General features: G+C 54.8%; 1 protein-coding gene across 1 annotated transcript; it reads left to right on the plus strand.

Annotated features, from left to right (window-relative positions):
* Positions 1 to 848: 848 nt before the first annotated feature.
* Tbx2 (T-box transcription factor 2) lies at positions 849 to 9,138 on the plus strand. Its single transcript, XM_051158201.1, has 7 exons — positions 849 to 1,291; positions 2,356 to 2,623; positions 3,597 to 3,743; positions 4,871 to 4,947; positions 5,058 to 5,221; positions 5,672 to 6,309; positions 8,324 to 9,138. The coding sequence occupies exons 1-7, from the start codon at positions 897 to 899 to the stop codon at positions 8,774 to 8,776; spliced, it is 2,142 nt and encodes a 713-aa protein (XP_051014158.1). The 5' UTR covers positions 849 to 896; the 3' UTR covers positions 8,777 to 9,138.
* The last annotated feature ends 11,814 nt before the right edge of the window (positions 9,139 to 20,952 follow it).

The following is a 20,952-nucleotide window of genomic DNA, read 5'->3' on the forward strand; positions in this document are numbered from 1 at the left end:
CGCCCGAGCCTCCTGATTTGCCCGCCCACCGGTCTCGCTTTCCAGTGCCCGCAGCCTCCCTCCGAAGTACATGGACCCGGGGCGGTGACCGGGAGTGGGGTGGGAGGCTAGGCTAGGGCGCAGGCCAGAGCGGCCGGGCCTCCCGGCGCGGGAGGGAAAGGGCGCCCCCTCTCCTCTCTGGAACGTGTCAATGCTTTGCACTTGGGGCCGGCATGCGGCTAGGGGTCCTTCCCCAAGGCCCTGGGACCCGGGCGCCCCCTGCCTCAGGCCCTTTCCGCGGGTCAGGTTGGCCCTCTGCGCTTTCCAGCCCTCGCCTAGGCTGCAGTCCGCGCGGGCGACTAGGTGGGGGCCAGGCCAGGGGGAGGGGTCTCGGGGCCCGCTGGCCCGTCATTGGTTAATATTTTATTCTGTTGACATGTTTTCTTACTGCTGAGGCTTCCGACACCTTCTCCCTGGCCCCCCCTCCCGTCCAGAGCTTGGCCTGAGCTGTCAAAACCCCGCCCCCGGAGACCCACAATTGGTCCAAAAAGCGTAAAATCAGCAATCAAGGGGGGCCTGGCTCGTTAGCGCAGGGGATCCGAGCAGGGCAGGACATGTGAGATAGTCACAGTTTTCCAGAGATCAGGACAAGATCTAACCAGTCGCGCGTGGTCCCCGGCGCCGGAGCCGGCCAGGACAGCCCAGCCCAGCCCAGCCCCGCGCAGAGCCCCCTCCGCCCCCGCGCCCAGAGCCCCGCGCCCCTTGAGGTGCGCGGGACGGGGAGCCGGGAGAAGCCGCTGCCGCGCCTGCCGCCCGGGCCGTCCGTCCTCCGCGCGCGCCGCCGCCCGGGCCGGGGGTCCGAGCCGCGCGCCCCCGGCCCCGGCCCCGGCCCCCGGGTGCCTGGGCCGGATGTCCCGATGAGAGAGCCGGCGCTGGCAGCCAGCGCCATGGCTTACCACCCGTTCCACGCGCCACGGCCCGCCGACTTTCCCATGTCCGCCTTCCTGGCGGCAGCGCAGCCCTCCTTCTTCCCGGCGCTAGCGCTGCCGCCCGGCGCGCTGGCCAAGCCTCTGCCCGACCCCGGCCTGGCGGGGGCGGCGGCAGCAGCGGCAGCAGCAGCGGCGGCGGCCGAGGCGGGGCTGCACGTCTCGGCACTCGGCCCGCACCCGCCCGCCGCGCATCTGCGCTCGCTCAAGAGCCTGGAACCGGAGGACGAGGTGGAGGACGACCCCAAGGTGACGCTGGAGGCCAAGGAGCTGTGGGACCAGTTCCACAAGCTGGGCACCGAGATGGTCATCACCAAGTCCGGGAGGTAGGGCGGCCGGTAGGCCCGGGGGGCAGGCGGGCAGGCGGGATGGGGGACCCAGACAGTACCCACCAGCACCGGGCTGGTGCTCTCGGCTCACCCGCTCCGGCCTTGGCGCCAAGTTCCTCCCCATAGACAAGCAAGCTGACTTTTTTCGTTTGGCACCGGAGCGAATTAAAAAGAAAAAGAAAAGCAAACATCTTTCGATTGAAATAAAACGAAAACACTCTCCTAAAGAATAGTCCCAACCGGTCTGAGTCTCGAAGCCCCAGCGGCTCGGCCCTAGCGGTTCTCCTCTGCCTGTTGCGGTCTCGCTTTTCTGTCTCCCGGTGGGCCTCGGAGTTCCTAAGAGAAGGAACCTTCCCTGGATTCTCTGCTCGGATTCCCGGAGACCTTAGTGCGACTATCTGGCGGTCTCCTGCTAGCTCCGGGCCGGAACACTTTGTTCTGGCAACAAGCTGTTGAGCCTGCAGCTAGGCCCTGGAGAAAGTCTTGCTTGTCCTTGGAGCTTGGAACTCACGACTAGCCACCTCCTGGGGCCTTTAAGCCAGAAGAAAAACACAATCCCCAATCCCCCCAGTATTTTAGCCTCTGAGAGTCCAGGCCTCAGGTTCAACCCTGTTTACCCGAAACTCCAGGCTCAGGATCCCTGATAAGGCTCTAAATCGTTTCCCCCAAACAGAGGCCTTGCCAGTTTATTTCTACAAGCCCTGCCCTAAGAGTTTATTTCCTCTGAACGAATTTCAGGGCAGTTCAGAAAAAAATACCCAGCGTATTTGTGAAGGACCTAGTTTCCTTTTCTAAGCATCAGCCTTCATCTCAGATGAGAGTAGGGAAGAGGTCCCCAAGACCTGAGTGCAAAACTAACCCAAAGCTTTACAAAGCAGGGTCTGGCCAGCAGAAATGAGACGTCTTGGGAGTAACAACCACAGGTCGGGCCTTTTGGTAGCGCTAAGATCACACACAATGTAAAGAACCCAATGACAGGCTGGGGTGTCCCGACATCAGAAAAGTAAAGGGGCAAAGAAGAGCCGGGTCCCAATGGCGTGTCCCCCTTCCCTCCCTCCGAGGCGGATGTTCCCCCCCTTCAAGGTGCGAGTCAGCGGCCTGGACAAGAAGGCCAAGTACATCCTGCTGATGGACATCGTGGCTGCGGATGACTGCCGATATAAGTTTCACAACTCACGGTGGATGGTAGCAGGCAAAGCCGACCCGGAGATGCCTAAGCGCATGTACATCCACCCGGACAGTCCGGCCACGGGCGAGCAGTGGATGGCCAAGCCGGTGGCCTTCCACAAGCTGAAGCTCACCAACAACATCTCGGACAAGCATGGCTTTGTGAGTGTGGACAGAGGGGCAGGCAAGGGTGCAGTCAACTGCAGTTGAGTGAGTAGAGGGAGGGCTAGAGGATTTCCAGAAGGGAGCGTCAGTCCGGACCCCCTAGAGTGCTGCTGCCTGGGTCACTGCCCTGTGGCCCAGGTAAGCTGGGCCAGGCTTCCAAAGCCTTAGTCTGCAAGCCTTCAGAGGAGCATTCCCATAGCTTTGGGGGTGGGGGGTGGAAGCTCCAAGCTACTCTCAACATCAGTTCCTTTCCATCAGGATTTTGAGAGCTCTTTCTAGAGTAAAGACTGAGGCGGGTGCTGCCAGGTGTGGGTCAAGCAGCCCAGGTTTCTGTGGAGGTCACCCTGCTATGGGCGTGTAGCTTAGAAAACCTGCCGCAACTTACTCCCGCAGCTAACCCTAAAAGATAATCATGCTTTAGCCCGCAGCGAAGGCTAAGGAATCTAGAAATGAAACCCCCTTTCCTCCAGCCTTCTAGAGATCTTTTCCTTCCATTAAGGCAGAGGTCCAGGCAAGGGGAAGTATGAGGGACCCTCCATTTCTGCCTGAGCCAAGGTCCCAGCAAATGGAGTCTTCTATTGCACTACAGGCAGCCTGTGGGCACCCACACCCACACAAACTTCTTTTTCCTGGGTATTTCAGGGGCTCACTAATGCCAGGGAAAAGTGAAGTCAAAGAATAGGGTTGGGTTTTAGGTGTTTCTGTTTTGTTTTTGTTTTTGTTTTTTTCTAACTGGGGAGTGTGATGGAAAGACAAGAGCTGTGAAAAAAAGAGGGGAAAAAATCAAAAGCTTGAGAAAAATAAAAACTGAAGTACAGGTGGAGGGAGGGAGAGAGGGAGAGAGAGAGAGAGAGAGAGAGAGAGAGAGAGAGAGAGAGAGAGAGAGAGAGAGAGAGACTCAGACCCTAATAGCAAAAAAGGTTTAGGACACAGGCAGGGAACTGCTGGCTGAACCTCACACTCTTCACAGACAATCCTGAACTCCATGCACAAGTACCAGCCTCGCTTCCACATCGTCCGAGCCAATGACATCTTGAAGCTCCCGTACAGTACCTTCCGCACCTACGTCTTCCCAGAGACGGACTTCATCGCTGTCACTGCCTACCAGAATGACAAGGTGTGCTGGGCAGGAAGTGGACTTGGGCCCTACATTCGTCCTCTCTATCCCTCAACATTTACAGGCTCCAAGCCCTCTCCATTGAAACCCACCCCATAGCAGCAGCACTGCAGAGATCTTGAAGAACTCACCACCCACTCAGATTCGCATGAGCAGCACCCACATAAATCCCCCTGGGCTCCCTCTCATACCCACACAGGCACACACACACACTCCCCCGAGGCACTCAAACAGCTGGGCCGGAGTTGGAGTGGAGATGTTTACTTAGCAATTAGTAGCGATTCAGGCTCCCGCTGACATTTTTACATTTTATTCGTTCATTTCTTGGCTCAGGACTGTGGATCTAAATGAAAAGAGGGCGCCTGGGGCAATCTGCCCAAGCTCTACAGATGCTAGGAACTCAGGGTCCAATTTTTACTCTCCAAGGGAGCCAAAAACTGGGACAGGTGGCACAGTCCTGGTGAGCCACTTGTCTGGGTCCATCCCAGGCCCAAGGCCCTTTGGGAGAGGCTGAGAGAATTCTCCTTCGGGTGAAAAGAGCTTTTTCTACTTGTCTGCGCCCTCATAGATCACCGTGGATCAAATGAGAGGGCCCGGTGTCTTTGGTTGTGTCTTTGTAAATATGGGTCTGCCTGGCAAGGCGCACTGTATGGAGAGCCTTGGATATACGTGGAAACAAGTGAATTCGTTGGATTTTATAGGCACTTTGTTGGCTTATTTTTATTTTTTGTAAACTTGCTCTTCTGGGCCTGTGAGTGCAATGATTTGTCTCTGCCTGGACCTGCGGACCTGGGTGTGCGGGCACTGTGTTTGTCTGTGCTCAGGTGCCGAATCGTTTAACCTGAGTGACTACGTGAGGCTGTTTGTTTGCTTGGGCCTGTGTGTGCGTGTTGAGGGATTATTTCTAGAATAAGGCTTTTTGGAGTTGCAGAGATCCAGTCACTTTTCTAGATCCCTGCCAGCCGGCCTCACCTGCCTGCGAACTATCCGTGGCGGGTGGCGCGACTGGGACCCCACCCCCAATCCTGGCTCTGTACTCCGTAGCCAGTAGCCGCTGACCTCGGGGTGCCCCTGGCCAGGCTGGAAGAGCCTAGTCTTGACTTAGTCCCGCTTCCTCGGTTCCGCAGATTACACAGCTGAAGATCGACAACAACCCGTTTGCCAAGGGCTTCCGGGACACCGGGAACGGCCGTCGGGAGAAAAGGTGAGAGATGAGCCGCCCGGTGGCCTGTGGTGCGTACCACCTCCCCCACCGAGACCGCAGGAAGCAAGGCGGGAGCGCTGGCGGCTCACCGCTCCCTCTGCTTTCCCTAGGAAGCAGCTAACGCTGCCGACTCTCCGCTTGTACGAAGGGCATTGCAAGCCGGAGCGTGACGGCGCTGAATCCGACGCCTCGTCCTGCGACCCTCCGCCTGCGCGTGAACCACCGCCTTCCCCCAACGCAGCGCCCAGTCCCCTGCGCCTGCACCGGGCCCGAGGTGAGCGGCAGAGTTGTTTCGAGCCGAGCTGGGGGAGGGGAGACGACACCAAGGAATTGTCCCTTTAGGTTGCTCCTTAAAGCTAGTCTTTTGCTCAGTGATCGACTAATCTTAAAGGCCTAAATAAAAGTTACTGGAATATGACTAGAACTTCCAATCTGGTACTCCCATGTAAAGACTGTCCCTGGCAGCCTGGACATTTGGTAGAATTCGGAGCTGGGCCTCTTGTGGCATATGTGGTTGGAAATAAGCTTTCTCCTTCCGGGCTCGTTTTCTTCCGGTGTAAGAATGGGGTCTTGCATTTATGTGACCTGCAGTTGCCCCCTAGAAGCTCTCCCAACTTGACCTTCCCAAAGGCTGGTCTGTCTAAAGTGTCCGCGACCCCGCTGCGTCCGAGTAATCCGCGTGTCTCACCCCCGCCCCCCACCCCGCCCCTGTCCCCTTCCGTAGCAGAGGAGAAGCCGTGCGCAGCCGACAGCGACCCTGAGCCCGAGCGCCCGGGCGAGGAGCGCGCCGCAGCGTCCCTAGGCCGCAGCCCTACGCAGGACGCCAGCCCTGCTCGCTTGACCGAACCCGAACGCTCCCGGGAGCGGCGCAGCCCGGAGAGGGGCAGCAAGGATCCGAGCGAGGGCGGTGGGGACGGCCCGTTTAGCCTGAGGAGCCTGGAGAAGGAGCGCGCCGAGGCCCGGAGGAAGGACGAGGGGCGCAAGGACGTGGGCGAGGGCAAAGAGCCAAGCCTGGCGCCGCTGGTGGTGCAGACAGACAGTGCGTCCCCCTTGGGTGCGGGCCACCTGCCCGGCCTGGCCTTCTCCAGCCACCTGCACGGCCAGCAGTTCTTTGGGCCGCTGGGAGCTGGCCAGCCCCTCTTTCTGCACCCAGGACAATTCGCGATGGGACCCGGAGCCTTCTCCGCCATGGGCATGGGTCATTTGCTAGCCTCGGTGGCTGGCGGCGGTGGCAATAGTGGAGGCGCCGGGCCTGGAACCGCGGCGGGGCTGGACACAGGCGGGCTGGGTCCCGCAGCCAGCGCCGCAAGTACCGCGGCGCCCTTCCCGTTCCACCTCTCCCAGCACATGCTGGCATCTCAGGTAAGGCCTGTGATCGCCTGCAGCCAAAGGAGGGAGGCGCAGCTTGTTGGTAGCTGAGATAGGCAGAGAGCTTAAGAGATGCTATAGGTACTCAGATCCTCTAAGAGACTAAGTCCCGGCTACAGAAAAGCCATCTAAGTTCCGAGAAGTTAAAACTGAACGCCTGCCTATGGTCTAACCAGGACGTTGCTTCTGAACCCTCTCTGACCTTAGGAAAATCCCTGGTCCTCTCTGGGCCAGTTTCCTCCTCTATACCCTCAGCGAAGGGATAAGAGAGCACCCCTTAAAACTCTTCTGAAGACCAACTAGGATTGCGCCTGGGTTTTATAGGGTTCACTTTTAAGACCCTCTGAAAAGACTCTGTAGGCTGGACGAACCAAGGAGGGAATTTTGCGTTATTTTCTGGACAGTTGAGTACCAAATGACTCACCTCCCAGATATTCCTGGCCCCTCTAAGGTCCTCTAGGAAGTCGCCTGTCCTGACAAGTAACAGGGCCGGTCTTTGCCCCCACTGTTTCCCCTGACTCTCCAGTCACCTCCAGGGAAAGGGGCTTAGCTACCCTACAACCTCCTGCTGAAATTCTGAGTTCCCAAGGGAGAGTTTATGAAAATGTGGCCAGCGGCATAATAAGGAGATCGGATGCGCAGAGCAACCTCTTTAGTTACTTGGGTGGAATATTCCCTGAGGAAAGATTTGGAATCTCCTCAGTCAGTTTCTTCCCTCTGAGGTTTCTGGCAAATTGAACCCTTGAGATCTTATCTCCAGGGGAGGAAAACAGGAGTTTAGGTTTTTGAGAAAATGGCTCTGGTTCAGAATCGAATATGGGTAAAGTGTGTATGTGGGGGGGTGGGGGTGGGGTGGGTGACACTGAAATGAGTTTTGAACAGAGCTTATCATTGGGGTACATGACTCTGGGCTGGAAGGTTGATGGAAACCCCTGGTTTCTGTGGATAGGAATACCTTCTCCCCAAAAAAACTCTGGTCATAATGAAGGCCTTGGGGAAGCCAGGGCTTCTGGACACAGCTGGTCAGTAGGCACAAACCCAGGGAGAGAGTACCTCAGAGCTCATGAGAAATCAATTGGTCTAGCTGTTATGGGGTAAGGCCAGAGCTGTATGTCAGGTAAAGCCACATCTGGAAAATTCAGTTTCCATCCCCTTCTCCCAACCTGAGATGCCAGGTCTGACATAAACAGTGGGGCTCGCCCCCTTCCATTCATACCTACAGGCTGAGCTGCTTCTTGCTTTCTCCCTCTTTGAGCCAGGATTTGGGCTTTCTCCGTTTCTAGGACTGTCAGCCCCCTGTCACCCACTCCACAGGCACACACCCTGGGACATAAGACATTATCTCAAAGGTCAGATCATCTCAAACCGGGGCTCCTAGACTAAGTGCCCTGTGTCCAGGGCTTCCTGGCTGCTCTGCTGTCCAGCAGCAAAGAAGCTGCCACAGAGCTGCTGCCAGTTCTTTGTCAAACCTTCAGGCCAGTTCATGAACCGGTTGGCACATGTGTCCTATCCTGGTGGAGGCAGGAGACCCTTGGACACGCAAGCAGGCAAGCGACTTGATTATCCTGCCTTCCGAGCCTGTGTTCTTGCAGCAACTTGGAACCTGCAGACAGAAGGCATGGAAAAATCACTGTTGTAGATACCCAGGACCTCATATGGCAGTCTCAGCTGCCTGCTTGCCACCTGGACCCCTGCCTGCTCTGTTTCTTCCCTCCCGGCCTTTGTCCATACTAGTTCCAGTTGACGCTTACTCTCTTACCCCTACCATACCAACCAGCTCAGAGCAGGGCGACTCCAGGCCTTTGCCTCTCACCTTAGATGATGGACACACTCACTGGCTTTGGCCCTGGCGCACTGGCTCAGCTCACCTGTGAGCCCGTGGTTTTATAGTTTGCGAATTCTGGTTTTATAGCCTAAATGAGTAGTAGGGCAAGGAGTATCAAATTGTACTCAGGCTGAAGACACTGAAGATAGGTGGCTAACCCCCTTTTCCTTGTGTTTCTTCCAGGGAATCCCAATGCCCACTTTCGGAGGCCTCTTCCCCTACCCCTACACTTACATGGCAGCAGCGGCCGCCGCCGCCTCCGCTTTGCCCGCCACCAGCGCTGCAGCTGCTGCCGCGGCCGCCGCTGGTTCCCTATCACGGAGCCCATTTCTGGGCAGTGCCCGGCCCCGCCTGCGCTTCAGCCCCTACCAGATCCCTGTCACCATCCCACCTAGCACTAGCCTCCTTACCACCGGGCTGGCGGCGGAGGGCTCCAAGACTGCGGGCGGAAATAGCCGTGAACCCAGTCCACTGCCTGAGCTGGCTCTCCGAAAAGTGGGGGGCCCATCCCGCGGGGCCCTATCGCCCAGTGGCTCAGCCAAAGAGGCGGCCAGTGAACTACAAAGCATCCAGAGACTGGTGAGTGGGCTGGAGAGCCAGCGAGCCCTCTCCCCAGGCCGGGAGTCGCCCAAGTGAGGGGCTGCTTGGCTCTGCTGGGCTGCCACACGACCCTCCCGGGCTGGGCTGTCTGCCTCGACTGCTTGGGACGCGTACAGCACAGAATGGGTATTTATTTAAATAAAGGAGGAAAAGCAGGCTTTGGCGGTCAGAACAGAGCCTCTCGTGGCAGGTCTGGGGTGTGGGCTGCTTCCCTGGCGTCTCAACCCCGGAACAGTCACTCCGGATCCCCTGGATTTGATCCAGATATGCTTGAGAGTCAATTACGGGGGCACCCCTTTCTTTCCGAGCCCAGCGGTCCCTTTGGAGGCCACAACACGCATAAGGTAGCGATGTAAAGCATCTTCGTAAAGCATCCCACAATCCTTGGCCTTGGGCCTGGATGTCGTGAGAAACTGGGGTGGAGGATGCTGGAATCAGAGGAGCCTGAAGTCAGTGTAGACTTGAATTAGGAGAGTCCTGTCCATTTGGTCTTCCCACCTGTACCCTACAAGAAGCAGGCGCCAGTCCCACCCCTTCTCCTGGGTCAGCGGGGGAAGTTGCACTTCTGCTTTGAGTCCCCAGGGGGCAAAAGATATTTATGAAATAAATGGTAATTTGTGTAAATAAGCTTTAAGGTTCCCAGAAGATACAAATTCGTATTAATTTATTCAAGGTGTACATTTCTGTGTACATATATTTAGAGATTAACTCATAGCATTTAATTTTTTCATTTTACACGAGCATCTATATTGTACAGGGCCCCAGGATCCTCGGCTGCTGGGGGGAAGGGGAGGCACCGAACCCCAGGGCAGGCCCATCCCGTGCCCCTCAGCCTCTGCGCCCCCGGTTTTGCCCGCCCGGCCCACGGGCCCCACCTCAGGTTTTCACTTTTTGCTCCGGAGGGAGAACGAAGCGAGAAAATAATAAAACGCTACGATGCGAAGTGAACCCCGCTGTGCGCTCTGTGGGCCGCGCGGGGCTGGGGCTCTGTGGGCGCAGAAGAAGGAGCTAAGGTGGGGGACAAAGGCTGGGCGCCTCTATCTGGCCGGCAGCTGCATCTCGGCGACGGCTGGGCCGCGTGCAGAGCCGCGAGGCCCGGAGGCGCCGGCGCCTGGGCACGGGCTGGGCTTGGAGGCGCCGCTCCGCCTCGCAGCCCCGGTGACCCAGGCCCGGGACCCGGGCTCCCTCTGCTGGCCACTTGCTGTGTGTCCGCAGCTCCTGCCACTCCTGGTACCTGATCGCAGGAGTCAGGCAAAGGGCAGCGAACTGGCCTGGACTCCTCGGTTTCTGGGACACTGTGGTGGATCTACTCATCACTCCCTTCCAACCTTTCTGGGTACATGCTCTGGGAAAGTGGGTGATTCCCATCTTACTTTTTCAGAGAGACACGGGGAGAGAGAGAGAGAGAGAGAGAGAGAGAGAGAGAGAGAGAGAGAGAGAGAGAGAGAGAGGAGAGAGAGAGAGAGAGGAGAGAGAGAGAGAGAGAGAGAGAGAGAGAGAGAGAGAGAGAGAGAGAGAGAGAGAGAGAGAGAGAGGTGGTGTGTGTGTTGGGGCTGGGTAGTGACCGTACTTTTTCATTACCACGGACTCCAGAATTCTTTCCTGTCACTCTGCCTTCTGGAATCATTCGGTGTTTGGGCTGCTTGATAGAATGGTAAAGTCTGGCCTAAAAATTCCTTCTTAGAACTCATCTAACTCCTGGGGTATGAGCGTGGTTCCATAAGCTGTTCCTTTTCCTGCCTCAGCTAGCTGGTGACTTTCAAGGGCGGCCCACTTTGTCCCACCAGTCCCATTGGGCTGGTGTTTCCCCAAGACCAAAGCACCATCCCGGAGAGCTATTTCACTCCAGAGGGCTCTACACGATGACAACCTCCCGCTGACAGGTGCCTTCAGTAGGAGTGGCTGACTCCTTCAACATGCCCCTGAGTCTGAGGTCGTTGAGCACCCTTCGTCCCTTTAAGTCGGGCCCGCCTTTAATCCCAGCATTTGGGAGGCAGTGGCAAGCAGATCTCTGTGAGTTCTAGGTCAGCCTGGTCTACAAAGCGAGTTCCAGGATAATCAGGACTGTTACGCAAAGAAACACTGTATCGAAAAACAACAAAACAAAACAAAACAAAAAATAAAGCCAAGCCGAGCTCGGTGGCGCTAAACTGTAGTCCCAGCACTCAGGAGGGCAGAGGCAGGCGGATCTCTGTGAGTTCAAGGCCAGCCTGGTCTACAAAGTGAGTCAAGGACAGCCGCAGCTATGCAGAGAGACTTTGTCTTGAAACAAACAAACAAACAAACGAGGAGGAGGAGAAGAAAAGAAAAGAAAAAAAAGAAAAAAAGTCTAGGGGGGTTTGATATCCAACCCAAGGAGGTTGCCTCTTTAGTCACTGTGTACCCGTGTGTGTGGGGTGGTGGTGGTGGTGGGGTGGTGTATGGCTTTCAACTGGTCCAGGAACATCAGGGATAGTGATGTGAAGGGGGGGGGGGTGTGAAGATGATAGATTGAAAGTTTCATGAACTCCAAATGCTGGCGACATCTTCCTGGGCTGACACACTTGCAAGGAAATAACTTTGTCCAACTCTTCCTGGCAGAGGGCTGCTCAGGTTCCAAACCCCTCTCTTCTCAGGCAGAGAGGAAGAGAGTATGGAGTGTGGCGGGGGGAGGGGGGGCTTAGGGGTGCTAGAGGGTCCAATCCCAGTTCTGGATGGGTTATGGCTCCCCAGCTTTGATCTACTTGGACTGACCACTGGTCAGTCCACAAATCTAACAAGAACAGGGACCCTTCCCGGTCACGCAGAATCTCTCCTTATCTCTGCGTTGTTTGAGGCCGCTGTGGGTTGAACTCCCTGCAAAATTCACAGAGCAAGGTATGCGCGGGCTTCTTGCTGCCTCTCACAACCAGGAAAGAATGTTGGGAGTTGGCTTTGGGTCCTCCTCGGCCTGCGGACACCAGGGGGCAGCACTCGAGATGGTGGGCAAGGCCTGCAGAATAGGCACCACCCTGCTTTCCCTTTATTCTGATGGTGGCTGCAGTAACTCGGGTGAGGTGCTATTTCAGATCCTGGAGCGCAGTTTGGAGAGTGCTCCCGCCCTCTTACACACAACCCCTCCCGGAGCTGTCCACCCAGTGCTCCACTGGGCCCCAAGCTGCAAGGCCAAGTGCGGCCTTTGTCCCAGACAAAGGCCTGGCTACTCCCAGGCCCAATTAAGCCACCAGCCTTCCAGTCCTCGTTGTCTCTGGGGTCGCCAATTAGCTCAGGCACCCGCGTACCGCTACTGCGGTGCCCCACGGCCTTAACCCTTCAAGACCTGCCACCAGGGGCTTTAAATGACAAACCCTAAAGCAGGGGACCTGTGTGTGCGATGGGTATCGAGGCCTATTGGTAGGTGACCTAGAGTCGCCAAGAGTCTCTATGGGGTGTATGGGGTTTGGCAGAATTGTGTGTGCTGGTTTAGGATTGGGTTTGATTCACCGAAGAACTCGAAGATTCAGAATTTGGGGGCTTGGTGAGACCCCTAGCGGTTCAACTGCATAGATCCCAAGACCTAGGACACTGCATTTCTAACGTGGTTAATCCGAGGCTTCCGAACCCTCAAACCATTCCTTCCTTCCCAATTTCCTGGCTGCGGTTGAGGGCATCTGAACCTCGGAAGTAGGCCCTGCCCTCTCCGAGGGCGTGGAACGGGCTCCACCCACCCTGCGAGCTGCGAACTCACCGGTTGGGGGAGGAGCACGCAGCGCCCGGATCTTCGGAACACCCGCCTGGAACAGCCTGACCTCAAGCCCGGACCCCCAGCTTCTTTAGGATGAGGCAGCTGAAGAGGGACGGGTCTGGGTGAGATCGGGTTTGCAACTCTGAGCCCTCCTTCCCACTTTGGGAGCGACCCTAAATCCAATTTCGCTTCCTCCTCCCATCCTCCCTACGCCCTTGACACTAAAGTTTGGAGCACTATCCCGGTAGGCAGAGTCTAGCCAAAGGTCCAGAGTCTGGGGCCCTAAGGACTGGGCGGCCGCGGGGGAGCACGACCAGGAACGCTGGAAGGAGCTGGGCGTTCCGGGTGGTCTCCGGGCATTGCGCCGCGTCCTCCCGAGGGCTGGCAGGTGGCCCCGCAGGGAAAGTGTTGGTGCCAGCTGGACTGTTTTTTCTTTCCCTTGGAGTTTCTTTTGGGCCTCCCTAGGGGGCAGGTATCTGTTCTTCGGGTTTCTTGGGGCCCAGGACCCGGAACTCATTCCCTTTGGACTAGGCTGTTTGGGACCCCGGAACCTTCGCAATTTCCCCGGCCGCAGGAACTCCCCCACGTGCCCACAAGGTGGCGCTCCAGGCCAGGAGCCAGACCGAAGCAGACCAGCAATCCCTGCCGAAGCCTGAGATGCTCTTAAATGCAGGAAAATGGGACAGGGAGACCGATCCTCCGAGCTCTGAGGGACTTGCGAGGGGCTACTGAAGGCGGCTGTGGGCACCGAGTAGTCAGATCAAAGCTTGATGTGAAGTCCTCTCATGGAACTGCCCTGCAGTGCTACTTTCCACAAGCTGTGGCCTTCGATGTGCCTGACTGCGCTCAGATCTTTCCCGGGACAGGGAAGGCGTTTGCCTCTGGCCTTTCTGGCCCCTCTGAAACACAGTCAGGGCTGGAATACATGAGCACTGGAGAAAAAACGCCTCCGGTCCTTTCGGAGTGTGAGGCTCCACTGGACCATGCAAGCTTGGGTGTAAGGGTTGGCCAAGCGATTCCTCGGCTCCTACCTCCACCTCCTCAGCCCCACCCAGCTCTCCAAGGTCACAGGTAGAGACTGTAGGGTATGTAGCCGGGATCGGTGCACTTGAGGACCAAGGGGCACATCTTACACGACTCCCAAAAGCCCAGGAGAGGCTTTTGGTCTTCAGTTATTTCAGCTGGAGGGGTGCTGAATAAAAAGGGGGCACAGGGTGAGCAACAGGAGGTTCTGAGTTAGACACTCAACATGAATAAATAGGGGCGGCCTGGTGGCATAAGAGATAGCACATTTAGAGTGGAGGTGATTTTTGGAAGCTAAGCACCAAAGATCCCAGCAGGTCACCACTCAGGCAGAATAACACACTTTAAGAACACACAGATAGAAACCCGCGCAGCTACCGCCAGCCTTGTGTCACTTCCACAGCAACCCAGACTCTCAGCATCTTTCCCCTTCAAGATATACCAGAGGATACGGTCAAACCTTTAGTAATTTCCTGGTCATTTAATGCCCATCGATGGCAGAGCAGTTGCTCAGTAGGAAAACTGACCTGGAGATGAGTTCAAGGTCAGACTTTGCCTCTAGCTGTGGCACTTTGAATAATACTCAATAGACTCTCCTGTCTGGGTTCCAGAATCTTCTTTGGCAAAGTAAATGGTGTGGATCAAAACCGAAGTGATAAGTGAGGGACAAGTTGAAGCTCACCCCTTCCCCCGCCCCCCACAACTGCTCCTGACAAGGACCTAACCTGGGCCTGAGAGATAGGCATAGCCACTCAAGGACCTTGGTGACTTTGGCTGTTGCTAAGCTTCTTGGGGCGGGGGGGGCAGGGTTGGTGGCCTGGATGAATTCCCAATTAGGAAATTGCATTCCAGGTTCTGAATCCCTCAGGGAACCAGCTGGCTCCAGCTGCTTCCAGTCCCTGTGGGATGTGGCTGTCGCTCTTCAGTCTTCCCACCAGGCTGAGTTGGGAGGGGGCACATCCTGTGGGTTGTGAGGTGACTCTGGCCTCCAGCACCACGGGCTGCAGACGATTCAAGTTGTCCCCCAAAAGAGAGACAGTGATACCAGTGGAGGGCCTTCTAGGGCCCCTCTTAAAGGGTATCCCCTAGATCTGGGCTGCATCTGTGAATTCATTCCTTCTCTTGGTGGTATTCAAAGCACTTTCACATGAGGCTCGCAGGGAAGGTCAAGTCAGGGGCAGCGTAGCGATTGTGAACCATAGAGGATGACATTGGGATTCAGAGAAATGAAGAGCTTCAGGGTGTGCAGTAAATAAAGGATAAGCCTCTTTCACAATCTAGTGGGCAAGGCCCTTGGCAACAGTAGCTAATGAGGTGATGATGGGTACAGGCCAGTCTCACTGCTGGGAAAGGACAAAAGGGCTGGGTGCATGACCTCTGCTGCCGGATGCTGAGCCCTCATGGCCTGGCCCAGAATCTGTGTCTGTGGGAGAAGCAGCCCAGGAGACCAAGATGGCTGCTGGCTTCTCATTAGTCTATCAGAGGGGCTTAGACCTGGCTCATCTTCACGCTTGTTTTTATTTCTTGAAGAGAACAGGGTGTCCTTTGGCTCCATGGCAACTGCGCCTCAGCTTTGACAGGAAGAGCTGTGGACCTACCCACTACATGCCAAACACATTTCCTTCTCATTCTTGGGATGGGAACTTCCGGTTTGGAAAGGACAAAAATCAAGGCTTAGACCTGTCCGGGGTCAAGGAAGCTAAGAAACGTCACAGAGTCTTCCCAAACTAGTGCTCTTTCCCAGAGCCCCGAGGGCCCCTGCTCTATGGTCTGTGGACATCAGAGTGCCCCAGGTCATAGGGTTAACTTTTATATAGTCCAGGAGCATCTGCTTAGTCCTTCTTCTTGTCCCAACCCGGGATATTACTCCCTTCTCAGATCAGCTGTCTCTGTGTTTAGCCTTTCCCAGTTTGCCGATAAGATTTCTGGTCTCAGCACTGAGCCCTAGCACAACAGAAAGCTCTTAGGTCTGAGCAGTCATCCCCCACCCCCCTCCCCCCACATCTCCACAGCCACCTATGCATACAGGCACACGCAAACTACATGCACACCAATAGCCACAAATATATGTTTGTACAGGCTCCCCTCCCCCACTCGATCACAGGCAAACACAGGCCTGTAAACACAGAGGCTCGCTTACATACAAATACACTTAGGTGTAGGGGAAGCTGAGGCAGGAGGATCAAGAGTTTGAGGTTAAAAAAAAAAAGAGTTTGAGGTTAGTTGGGTATATGATGGTTCCTGCCTGTAACCCCAGCGTTTAGGAGGCCGACACAGGAGTATTGCCTGCCAGTAGACGAAGGCAGGCCTGGACCACCGAGTTGAGGTTCCTATCTCAAATGAACACACTCCTTCAAACAAGCAAAGAGAAGACACTGAGCCCTGCCCTGTACAATATAGTGAAATCCTGTCTTAAAGGCAAACAGGCAGGCTCTCTCCTGGCCCTGCTTTCTGGGGCTCAGTCTTTTCCTACCAGACCCCTTGCACTGCCATGTCCTTTCTGCGGAGAATGTGTAGTTCATCAAATCTCTGTGTTTACAAGATCACTCACTGACTCCCTCAAGAGTGAGTGGCTCTTCTGCTCATTGCTGGTACCCCAGACCTAAAACTGCTCAGACAGATAAGAGGGGTACAGAAAGCTCGAACAAGAAATGAATGAGTAACAAAACCAACGAATGAATGTCACCCTCTGGAAGCAGGCCCGACAGGTGAATCCCTCCAGGACACTCCTGCTCAAGGCCAAGGTCACCCTCCAAGCCCACTTGGAGTCTGTTGTAGAGAACTCTCGTGGGTTTCCAGCGTCATCCTAGCCATTCAAGGCCTCCTCAGAACCAAGGCCCGGGTCATGTGGCTAAAGCACCTGCTGCGCACGCATGTTCGTGAGTGTCTGCGCGCGCACGTGCCTGTCTTCACAGAGGACTTCCTTCTTCTGTAGAAGGTTCCAGGCTGTCTACAAGCACTGCTAGCCCTCCAACTATGCTCTCCCCTGGGAATTGGGTACCCTCTGGGTTCTGGAGCAAAAGCCTTGCTCCTCCCACTCCAGGGGAGCCTCTCTAGCATAATGTTATGTTTGCTCATCCTGAGATGAGGTGACTACTCTGACGGAAGCCCTTTAAAGGCTGCAGAACACCTGGAGTGGTCCAGGCTCTTTAGCCTGGTAGTGAGGTCCTTGTGGGGTCCTGCCTGCTCCCGGAACTGTATCCCAGTTGCTTCAGCGGAGATCGCAATACCTAGCTGGAGGGGTTGTTGGGTATAGCACTGCCTCTCCTGACGGGCAAGCCTGAACGGAGGCCTGGGGACAACATCTAGGAACGGATAAATTCCTCGCCACATCCCCAAGGAGGGCTACAAAGGTTGTGCGTGTGCGCTAGCTGGCGGGACTGACTCATCTTTCTCCCTTGGAACTCAGGCTCTGAAGATAGCGTTCCTTACCGGTGGGTGAAACGACCTGGTTGGATCTGTGTCGCCAGCCGTTAAAAACAATGGCTTTCTCCTACCACTAGGTGGGGATCTAGGGTCGTAGTAGTCACTACCCCTCCTGCCACAGGCTCTCAGAAACCAAGGTTTCCTTGCCTAACTGGACCTCGCTCCGTGTGACCGCTCCAATTCCGCTCAGCACTGCTACCAGGCTCAAATACTGCAGGATGTGACTAAGAGCACGGACCTTGGCAACCAGTGAGGCCGCAGTTCAAATCCCAGCGACACCACTAGACCCGTTAGACCCGTGGTTTACCAACTTTCTCTTCCCTCCGCGTTTGTTCTTCTCTCTCTCTCTCTCTCTCTCTCTCTCTCTCTCTCTCTCTCTCTCTCTCTCTCTCTCTCTCTCTCTCTCTCTCTCTCTCTCTCTCTCTCTCTCTCTCTCTCTCTCTCTCGTTCTTGAGATAGGGTCTCATTATGTAACTCCGGTTGCCCAGGAACTGTAGGTCAGGCTGACCTCAAACTCTCAGAGATCCTCCTGCCTGTGCCTCCTAAGTGCTGGGTTAAATGCCACTTGTGGCTTGTGGCTTAACCGTCTTGAGCCTCAAAGAGAGATTCTGCTAGGGTGCAGAGATGGTGAAGCAGCCAGCTTGCCTCATCAGGAAAAAGTGTCAGGATCTCAGCATTTGCTGTGTGCCCTGCACAGTGTACCCAGTCCTCCACTGTCACTTTCACAGTGTCCGCTGTCTTTCTGCCGGGCTCAACCTCTGGCTGGCCCCTGTCTTCACCTCTCCCCTGCCTACACTCTTTTTGGAACTCTCCTACCCTCTCCTTCACTGAGGGACGCTGACCTGTTCAGGAATCCCCTCCCAGGTGCTCGTGGAGATCAGCCTCTGCTCCGAGTTCTTGACAATGCTGAGGCATTCCAGGCAGGGGAAACCCAGAACCAGGGCAGGTTCTATAGGGGTGACTCAAGGAAGGGGCCACCCAAGGAAGGGGAACGGATCGCTCCTTCATGCCAGGTGTCCCTGCTTCAGACTCATGCTCACCCTCTCATATCCGAGTGGAGGGACTCGCTCTCCTGCCTCACCCACAGGGAGCCCTTCTTCATAGCTCCCTATGTCCCTGCTAACAGAGGCTGGCTATGTGTTGTTGCTTCCACCATATGCACTGAGCATGGCGACACCAACAGTAGGCTCTCAGAGGCTCTGTTTTCCCATGGTTCCTTTTTGTTTGCGAAAGGAATTTTGTTTTTGTTTTGTCTTTATTGCATGTGTGCATGAACCGTCATGAGCTAGACTATGTGTGCCGCAGACATGCAGAAGCTGAGGAGCCCGGAAAAAGACATGGGATCCCCTGGAACCGGAGTTACAGGTGCTTGTGAGTCACCTGACCGAGGCGCTGGGAACAGAACCCTGGGTCTTCCACAAGAGCAGTAAGCACTATCGACCACTGGGCCATCTCTCTATACCCTCTTTTTAATTTAATTTAATTTTTAAAAAAGATTTATTTATTTATTATTTATACAGTGTTCTGCCTGCTTGTATGTTTTCAGGCCAGAAGAGAGCACCAGATCTCATTATAGATGGCTGTGAGCCACCCCATGGTTGCTGGGAATTGAACTCAGGGCCTTTGGAAGAGCAGACAGTGCTCTTAACCTCTGAGTCATCTCTCCAGCCCTTTATTTTTAAATGAGATGTGACGCTGGGAAAATGGCTCAATGGGTAAAGAACTTGCTTTCCAAGTGTGAGAAACTGACCTCCATGCCTCTGGACCCATTCAAGAGAGGGGAGGGGGTGATGGGAGAGAGAGATTATTTATATACCAAACCATCCACTTTTTAAAAATGTTTATTTATGTACGCATGTGTATGCGCCACTCTCAGAAATCTGTTCTCTCCTTTCAGCGTGTGGGTCTTGGGAATAGAATCCAGGTCACTGGGCTCTGCAGCAAGTGCTCCTACCATTTTGTTGGCTCCAAAATTCAGTTTAAAATGTGCTTCAGTGAGACTGAGGTTTTTGGGGGGACATGTTTTGGTTTTGAAAGAGGTAACAGCATCTCACCATGTTGCCAAGGGTCGCCTTAAATTCTTGTGCTCAGATGCTCCCTTGTCTCAGCTTCCTGTGCAGCTGGACTCGGGTGTACAGCAGCGTCAGCGGTTGTGACAAGCACTACCACTGAGCTACACCCCAACCTATAATTAAATTCTTCTTTAAAAAAAAAAAAGATTTTATTTTTATTTCATGTGTATGGCTGCTTTACCTGCAGGTATGGCTGCGCACCATATATGTTTAGTGCCTACAGAGGCCAGAAGAGGGCATTGGATCCCCCAAAAGCTTCTGGCATTATGGATGGTTGCAAGCAGCTATGGAGGTGCTGGGAATCGAACGTGGGTCCTCTACAAGAGCACCAGTGTTCTTAACCACTGAGCCATCTCTCCAGTCCAGCCCCTATGAGGTTAACTTCTTGAGGAACCTCTGAGCTTTTTTCCAAAGAGGCCACTTTGCCTTCCACCCTGTACTTTCTGATCACACCAGGAGTACTCCTCTCTGCTCCCCAATTACTCTCTTGGAGATGACATCTTTGGCCATCACTTCAACTTCTTCATGCCCGCCTGTGTAGGAATGCTAAGTGAATGTATCAGCCATCAATAAAGCGCTGTTTAGCCAATCAGCTGGGCAGAAGGGCAGGAAGTGGAAGGCGGGACTTCCGGGAGGAGAGGCAAAAAAGTTTGACGGTTGGAGAGGGATGGAGTTGTTTTGTTTGTTTGTTTGTTTTTGGACAGTTGGAGGAGGACGGTGGGAACTGGACGAGGACTGGCCCAGGGGTCATAGTGACAAGTGTTTGGAATATATATATGTTATAAGGTTTAGAGTAGTTTGTTTAGTTTACGAGTAGATTAGAATCAGTTCAGACTCTGCCTGGCGAAGTGCTGGCAGCTTTAAAGTACATTTCAGTCTCCCTGTGCATTTGCTTTGTAGGCTGAACAGATACAAAATACTGTAACACCCGCTCTTCCTTCTGGTTTAGTCATTAACTTCTGTCACGTATGCTCTCTCTGCTTGCTTGTTTGCACCCCTCTCCCACCACAGTGCTAATTTTATTTTGTTCATTATTGTATTGTGGCTCTTGAGACAGAGCTTGGTGCCCGTAAGGACTCAATAACTACTTGATGACACAGTGAAAGAAACTTAGGCTGCTGTGTAAGGCAAATAAGGTAGGACGTAGACTGGAGCCACAGAGAGGTGATCCGAGTGTCATTTGGACCCTATTGCAGGCTGTTTTTCTATCTCTTTAACTGGGCCAGAGATGAGGTGCATTGCCTGCCCGCTGTGTATGAGGCTGTTGGTTTGGGCAAAGGATTTTAAGGTGGAGGAGAAAGGGACCCAAGTGCACTTCGGCTGTTTCTAAGACTTGGTGTCCTTCAAATACGTGGTAGCAAGAGCTAGGTAGCCAGAAGAAGGGATGCTGGTCTTCCCCATGCCATGAACAAGGACAGATGCCCCCAGATGACCCAGGGCATTGCTGATACCACTGGACATGGGTCAGGAGCCACAAGAACCAAAGAAAATGGACAGTTCATGGCCTTGCACAGTGCCTGGGAAGAGGAGGCTGGCCTGCAGAGGGCTGGGGCCCCAGCCATACATGTCCTGGGCTCTGGCATTCATGCTTTCCCCTTCATCCTTTTCTTGTGTTGGTATCACTCTCTTTGACCACAGACGAGCTTCTGTGGACCAGAAGTCTAGCTGAAGGCAGCTGGGGCTATGAACCTCAGCTGAGGGGCTGAGAGGGAGGAGATGGTTCTGCAGCCCGCCCGTGACAATCCCAGGGCAATGGCCCCTCTGGAGTCACATGCCTAACCCTCTCCTCACCCCCACATCCACACAGACAACCCCCCTGTCCATCATCGTGGTCAGGGATGGCTACACCACAAAGCCAGGCTTGCTGATCTTTCAAAAGGCTTGCTCACAGTCAGGTACTTCGCAGTATCACTAGAGAGATGTACTGGTCAGGGGCTCATGGATTTGTAGACAGAGAAGCCCAACTCAAATTAACCTAAGTAAAAAAT

Source organism: Acomys russatus, chromosome 16 (assembly GCF_903995435.1).
Source record: "Acomys russatus chromosome 16, mAcoRus1.1, whole genome shotgun sequence".
Classification (NCBI taxonomy): domain Eukaryota; kingdom Metazoa; phylum Chordata; class Mammalia; order Rodentia; family Muridae; genus Acomys; species Acomys russatus.